Genomic DNA, 8,023 nt, shown 5'->3' on the forward strand with positions numbered 1-8,023 from the left:
AGAACACCAGCTGATTCTTGTGCATATTGATGTTTGAAAAGCACAGCTCTGTCCAGTTGTTAGTTAAGTGTGGTCTCTGTATGAGAAGCATCTGTAGTAATAAGTCAACAATAGGCTCAGAAATCTCCATTATCAACCAGTACACGTCAAAGTTTGGGAAACAATTGTCTCCACCATTCTCAAACCAGGTGTTTACAGGGCCTTAGGTACTTTGTATGTGTGTGACTATTAGCACCTATGATGATACAAACTACGGCCAACAATGACAGGTAGAGAATCCAGTTTAGACAGGTCATTCATTGAATTTCATGGATGTGAATGTGCCTATTCCACCCTTTGACCTTCCTTATATTTACCCAATTTTGGATTGAGGGATTCTTTTTTTTCCTGGTCCTAAAATTGATTATATTCTCTTCTACTTCTTATTTGTTTTTCTCTTGTTTTAGGCAAGTTGTCTTCCCTGACTCCCCAGATCATCTCAATCTCATCCCTACCTTGAGCTAAAAACTTTTTTTAAAAATCCAAATGTACCCCAACTAAGACACATGGGATCCCTTTTGTTCAACTTTTACTCTCAGTGTAGAGCCATTTGGTCTCTCTATGGGAGTGAATGACATAACTCTATTTATCCACAGACAGTCAACATGTGACATACAGAAAGACATGGGAGCTCACAGAATGAAGCACTGGCAGTGATAAGAAATCTGCAAGAGCTGCGAGTGGGAAGGGGACCAGGAGAGGAGGGAAGAGCACAGAACCCACACATATCCCCTAATAGTAACCTCAGCTCGTCCTCTCTGGCCACATAGGCAGACACCAAATTCAATCCTAGTGATTCAGGATTTAAAGTTCTCTCTCCATTCAATCCCTCCCTCTTTATACCTAACCACCCTCATTAGCAAATTATCCTCCTAACTAGTTATCTTACTTCTTACCTACCCCTAACCCACCATTCACAATGCTGCCAAGACAGTCTATCCAAATGGCAAATGCAATCACAGCAGTTTACACAAGGCCCTACGGGTCCTTCAATGCCCAAAGCTAAGGAATGCCAGCGATTCTTTGCAGTCTTTGTGCAACTGCTTTTCCACCCTCTCTTCTTCCCACTCACTCCTTATATCCAGCATTTAGATCTCACCACATGCCTTACCCCAGAGCATGCTTTCTTTCTATGTCTGTGTCTACAATGCTCTTTCCATGTAGAAGCCAGCTCCCCACCTCCATCAATTGTCCATTGTTTATTCTGTTCTTCCCATGCCTGGGAATATGTTTAGGATATGGTAGGCACACTTTAAAACTATTTGTAGAATGAATAAAAAGATGGCTTGGCTTCACTGCCCTTCCTATGCTCTAAATCAGTTACCCCCTAAGTCAAATTTTAGCAAACATATAATCTAAGTAACAAGTAGCATGTTTTCTATGCAACATAGCTGCAAAACAAGGTTTCTACATACACACATACCTCTTACCTCCTTCAGTCATTTCCCTACAATTTGCCCAATTACCACCACTCCCAAAGATTTTCCAAAGCCAGCATTGGAATGGGGGAAAAAAGCAAAAAAAACTCTGCAAATAATCCTTTCCCCAACACATGTCCTCACCCTCCCCAGGAATTTTTTCACCCTCTGCTTTAGACGTCATTTTAGCACTTTTCTCTGTGTTGTAATTAGTCTGTGTCTTCTACAGATAGATAATTGAGGGTATAGATTAGTCAATTTTTCATCTACTCATCTTTTTATTCTTTCCCCATCTACTCAGGTTTTATGCTCCATTTTGACTAAATATGTGAAAGGTTAATGACAAAGCTAGTAATGAAACAAAGTAGTCTCCTTACCCAGAGCAGAGGTCAGCTCCCTGCTCCCCAAGATATGAGTTGGGTAATTAGTCAATGGCAGGTCCAAATATTTTCCTTTTGTCCTTAAACATCTGTGAAGCCTATAAATGCCCCTACAAACCTCCATTCCGTGTGTGTTCCTTTGCTCGCCTCTGTTGACTGCCTCATGTATTTGGAAAGGACAAGGAGCCATGATCAAGCCTATGGTTGCCAGATTTAACAAATAAAAATACAGCATATTAAATTTGAATTTTAGAAAAACAACAATTTTTTTTATAAGTATGTCCCACATAACATTTGGGACATATTTATAGTAACAACTTATTTGTCGCTTATCTGAAATTTAAATGTAATTGGACATCCAGTATTTCATCTGGTAATAAATGTATCAGACCATACATATCCTTGGATGATGAACCAGCTTATGACCCAACCCAGCAAGGTTTATAGAGAATAAGCCTCCTCTAGTTGGAAAACTCCTGCAAAAGAGGAAAGGGTGGGTTGTGAAGGACACAGGCAGATCCATTACTTGTAATAGTATATGAAGGCCATAGGAGGGCAGCAAAGAAAGTCCTAGATTCTTGGGAGTAAGGCAGACCCCAAATACACAGGGCTATATTTGGGTTCCATTAAAAAGGTGCAAAGAGCAGGCATATCCAAAGATTCTTGTGCCTTCAAGTGGCTTCTTCAATGGAAGCACATCACAGAAATTTAGGTCTGGGCAAAATCCCACATACCTCTACCAGATCCCCACCAGCTACTTCCCTGGAGGGGAGGAAGAAACACTGATGAGATATCTTCCTATTTCAACGGTTGAATTATGTTCCTTCCAGGGAAATTTTTACTTTATTCAGCAGAACACACCATGACTACCAGAATGTCTAATTTACAAACAGTAATTTAGAGCAATGGTTCTTAACCAGGAGCTATCAGGATCCCCACCAAGGCTTGTGCGGAGGGTGACATTTTTGGTTGCCACAACCTGGGAAGGGCGCTCTACTGGCATCTTGTAGAGGACAGAGATGTTGCTAAACATCTTACACAGAACAGCTACCCCCAACAATGAATTACCTTGCCCAGAATGTCAATGTGCTGAGGTGAAGAAACCCCGATTCATAATCAATTTTTATAAAAGGATTCTCCCCACTAAAAAGAATTAGAAATTCCCTATACATGTTTGTTTATAGATCATTAAATACTTAACTAAGGGAGAAACAAATGGGTGGAGACTTTTAAGGTCCTAATGATTATAGAGCAAATCTGAAATTATAATCATAATTATAATCATATAAAAGCTTTTAGTATGTTTTATTTTACTGGACAATTAATTTTAAAATTGAACAATCTAGTTTGTTAATTAGACCAGTGGAAACCCTACTATCCAGTTCCTGCCTCTGACTTCCAAGCAAGTCAGAGGCAGAGCTGGAGCTAGTATCCCATTTACCATTTCTCTGTCCCTGTTCTCTGTTATTTAGGTTTGCAGTGGGGTTAGAGGAGACAAAGGAGGCTGCGTCAACTCGCATGGGTCCTCCTGGCCTCTCCACAAGCACCCTCTGACTTAGAACAGTGTGCCATTTGGGAAGTGGGTGTCTTCAGTATGGTAGCTCAGAGTATGGGTTCCCAGGTGAGTACAGCACTGTTAGGAGGAAGGTCACAACCCTTTAACTCCTGTCATCAGTAGGAGTTGCCTTTGACTGTTATTTTTTGTCACAACAATCCCATTTGTTGAATGTGCTTCACAGGTTCCAAAGCAGCATCTTATTTATTGCTTTTGATTTTTGTAACCCTATAACATTGGGTGGAAAATTCTCCATTTTTCATAAAAGGAAACAGAGGCAACAGCAAAATTATTGTCAGAACAACACACAGTGTGTAAAACCAGAATTCTTGGCTAAGAACCCAGCCTCTGGCTTTTGCCACTAAATTATGTAGTAGTTCTAGTTTTATGGATTGTCCCAATTTTTTCTTGGAGGTAGGGTGAGGAGACCTGCATCAGTGACCACAGATGAAGGAGAGAACAGTTACGTGTGGGGAGGAGTAAGTTGGGCACTCTTGAGCCACCTCCCTCCAGTTCAAGTTCTTGGAGATGGGACAAGGAAGCCAAAGCCCTGGCACAAGTGGCTATTTAGAAACTTGGAGTCCAGCCGCTTTTCTTATCCCTGCAACACCTTTTATGCATGTAAAGAGACATCTGTGCCTGAAAGTTAGCATGTGCATATGCATTTACTGAGGCAAGGAAGACACAATATATTAGAGAGCCCCAGAACTTATGTTTCACAGATTCTTCCATTTGCACATATTTATACAGTATCTGATCAAAAGAAAACCTCAGATGTTCACTACCTTCCCACTGAGCTACACAGAGAGAAAAGGAGCCAGCATAGAAGAAGGAGAGCCAGGTCAAGGGAGTCTTTGTGAAGTTGCCTAGAAGGCCCGCATCAGCCCCATCAGACATGGACACTTCCTCCTCTATGCTCTTATCACATTTCATTTATATTCTCCTTATGACAACCACCAAGTTCACTTCTAATCATCTATCCACATATTGATACATTTTGCCCAATAGAGTGTGAGCTCCTTGAAAACAGGGGATGTGTCATAGTCATTTTCTGCAAACCTAGTGGAGGTCCACATGCTCAATAAATGTTTAACAAATTGAATGTCAGAAAAGAGAAAAATCTGAGGCCAGGGGAAGAGATGGTCCAGAAGAAATGGAAGAAAGTTAAGAGTTTGGCTGAGATCCCAACAATGTGGATTTCAGTAGAGGTCTGTGTATCTAGGATCCGAGAGAAGTCTACCTTAGCAGGAGGAATTTTGAGTTCCAGATCATCTTGAAGAGATTTAAAACCTTCCCTTCTCATTGGACCAATCTCCTCCCCATGGAATCCCACCTCCCCCGTATCTCACCTGAAGTCCCCCTCAGAGTCCTTGGCACAAATTCTCACTTCACCATTTACTTGCCTCATCCATAAGGTGATAACAATACTTTCCTCCCATGGGATCATAGGAGATAAGGTAGGGGAAGGTAACTAGCACAGGACCTGGTTCTTAGTACATTGCTCTTTCTTCCTTCCATCAGCTCATCTCCTCACCTGTCCATACAGTTCTTTTTGCACCATGCTTGTCCAGTTGTCTGCATTTCTTTCATTTGTACATTTGACTTCACAGACTAAATAAACTCCTCTTCCAGGCAATTTCCCACCCCAAAGGGAATCAATATTCCAGACACCTATTGTCCCAAAAGAAGTAGGCTAATAAACTGTGGAAGCAGACCAGGAAGTTAGGGACTAGAGAGGGAATCTCTACATGGTGATGTCAGGCTTTCCTAGCCCTGGGCTGCTGAGGCCTACCAGATGGTCTTAAGAAGAAATGGAGGCCAGAAAAGGCCAGTGGACGCAGACTGTTCTCAGGTTGAGACAGAAACCAGGCATCCTAAACTGTCTGTTCCAGCCCCAGGTCATTCCCTGTCTTCACCTGCACAAAGAGCCTCTCCATAGAACCCCACCACCCCTTCCAGACCCTCAGGCCATCCTGTGCCTGTGCCTGGCTCTCCCAGTCCCAGGGTCCTGAGAGTGGGAAGGGGATGAGTGGAACCACTGATGGCCTGTTCCCTAACAATAATAGCACTGTTACCCCAAGATGTCATCAGCCAAACATGTGCTCCAGCCCCCACCCACCCAAGCCTGGGGGGAGAGAGGTGGGTGGCTGGTGTGAGTGAAGAGAGGCCAAAACTCAGAGGAGGAGCATATCCCCAGCCCAGGATCCTTTAGCAAAAGAAGGATGGACATAGGGACCCCCTAGGCAAGCTAAGGCAGACTCTCGCTTTTGGAGCTGGAAAAGACCCTAGGACACAAAGGCTTCAGACTGTTCCTCACGAATAGACCTGTTATTTGCCCTAGGTCTAGCAAGGTGCCTGGCGTTTAGGGAAGAACTCACAACAGGCTTGCAGAATTGAATTGGATTTAAAAAGTAGTGAACACCTGTGTCCGCTCCAGCACCCTGCTTTCCCACCCAGCATCCAGGCAGTGGGAAGCTAGCCCCACAGGCCCAGACTTCTGAGACAACATGTTCCCTAAGAGCTAGCCCAGGACTGGGAGCCCAGTCTGTCCAGTCAGACTTGCCAAACAGGGATGGGAGCTGGGAGGGTGATGAGGGGCTGAGGGGCAAGCTGGGGTAAGGGGAGCAGTATGAAAGGTAGATCAAGTCTTACCTCTTCTGCTGCAGCAGGTTCAGCTCGTCTCGGCGATGAGCCCATGACTCACGTCTCTGGAACCATGTGCAGAACTTGCTCCATAGGCAGAGAATTAGCCCTTTCTCCTTGGGCAGCAGCAAACCCATGGGGTGGAGGGCCAGCTCTTTGGGGGGCCGAGGCCAAGGCCAGACCCTGACTGAATTCAGCCTTGGGGCCTCATTGTGCCCCCCAAGGGCCGGCCTGCCCTCTCTCTGTAGCGATCCCGTCTCCTATCTCTGCAGGCTTCTGCAGGAGTCTTCTTTGTGACCACCCCAGCTCTTCTGGTAGTCTGGAGAGGGCTCAGAATTTACACCTGGCAGGAACTGGACTGGCTCTTCAGTTGGGAGCTCCCTGCTGGAAGTGAGCGGGAGCAGTGGAGACACTCCCTCCCTCTTCTGTAATTACCTGAGATTTAAAGAGACAGATCTCCTGCCTGCCTGTCCCAGACTTGCAGCAACTCCTTCTCCACCAGGTCCTTCTCCCTGCACCCAGGCCAGTCAAGAAAGGGGAGGCCTTCTCTGGACTTTGGGTCATCTGGTGACCTTTTATAGAAAGGTCTGCAAATGCAATGAATGTCTCATGATAATTGAGGAAGTTGTTATGGGGGGAGGAGCGGGGTGAGGGGGGTGGGGATATATGGGGACCTCATATTTTTTAATGTAACATTAAAAAAATAAATAAAGACAAACAAAAGAAAAAGAAAAAGAAAGGTCTGGATGGGTCAGGCTTTCCTGAGAAGCTCTGGGCAGTGAGAGAGGAAGGGGAGCAGGGAAGAAAGTCAGGGCAGGCAATTCACGGGACCTAGGCCCCCTCTAGTACCTACCTTTCTCAGGGTGCCTGCCTCTTCCCCATCCACTTTCTGTCCCTCTGCTCTAGACTTATCCAACTTATCTCCAGGAGAGTAGACTTTCCTTGATCCTTCTAGCTTAACCTCTACTTGGGAAGAAAGAAGGCTATCTGGCCCAGTATAGGTATATAAATATGGAATTTTTTTCTCTCTTCTCAGTCCCTTCACTCACACTCAGTTCTTGAGAACAAAGGTTGACAATTTTTTTCCGTAAAAAGCCGGATAGTAAATATAAATATTTTAGGCTTTGCAAGCCACTTGCAGTCTCTGGCACAGCACACATTCTTCCTTCTTCTTTGTTTGTTTTCAGAATCCTTTAAAAATGTAAAAACATTCTTAGCTCACAGGCCAGGACACAAAATCTTGCTGCTGGCTGCATTTGGCTTCCTGACTATAGTTTTCAAACCCCAGCTCTGGAGCTCTGGGGACCCTCCACAGTGTCACATATATGTGGTGGGTTGCCCGATAAAATACAGGATGCCCAGTTATATTTGAATTTCAGATAAACAATGGACACTTTTTTGTTAGTGTAAGTACATCTTAAATATTGTGTGTATTTTAGTTAGCAACCTTTGAGCGGGGGCAACATTGATTTACCCAATGCTGTGTGCTGACCACTTTAATTAATTAAAAAGCACATCTGAAAAAGCACATCTAACCTGTGAGGTTAAGTATTTATATTTGCATTTCACCGATGAAAAATCTGAAACTCAAAGTGGAAGGATAAGTCACTCAAGATCATGTAGCCAATGAGTGGCAGAGGTAAGCTTCAAAACCATGCCCCTGACCTAGGGCCCACCTTCTTTCTCCACTACCACACTCTGTTTTCAACTGGCAAACAGAGTTCCAGAAAGGAGAAGTGATGTGGGCCAAGCAAGGCAGAAGAATAATGACATAAAAAGCACAGGCCATTTCTTGTCCTGCTACATAGAATTCTAACGTGAGAAAGCAGGAAACTGTTGTTTAACCATCATATTTGAAAAATAAGGAAATCGAGGCTCTAATTTATCTAAAGTCTCACAGCAAGTCACTGGACTCTTCGCTGTTTTGATTCACATGTGTATGTATGTACTCCCTGGCTTAGAAGTCTCTGATTTTTCCTATCTGTCTG

General features: G+C 44.0%; 1 protein-coding gene across 3 annotated transcripts in view; it reads right to left on the reverse strand.

The window, feature by feature from the left end:
* The window catches only part of LOC101439113 (transient receptor potential cation channel subfamily V member 6), a 14,320-nt gene extending 7,876 nt beyond the window's left edge, over positions 1-6,444 (reverse strand). For 2 of the 3 annotated variants that reach the window (XM_023587989.3, XM_004455638.5), the window contains exon 1: positions 6,045-6,443. In XM_023587989.3, the coding sequence (XP_023443757.1) occupies positions 6,045-6,172 (128 nt within the window). In that variant the 5' untranslated portion in view covers positions 6,173-6,443. Of the gene's footprint in view, positions 1-6,044 lie in introns of all 3 variants that reach the window. The other variant, XM_071215317.1, reaches the window with a different exon arrangement.
* Between the last annotated feature and the right edge of the window lie 1,579 nt (positions 6,445-8,023).

Source organism: Dasypus novemcinctus, chromosome 5 (assembly GCF_030445035.2).
Source record: "Dasypus novemcinctus isolate mDasNov1 chromosome 5, mDasNov1.1.hap2, whole genome shotgun sequence".
NCBI classification, from domain to species: Eukaryota; Metazoa; Chordata; class Mammalia; order Cingulata; family Dasypodidae; genus Dasypus; species Dasypus novemcinctus.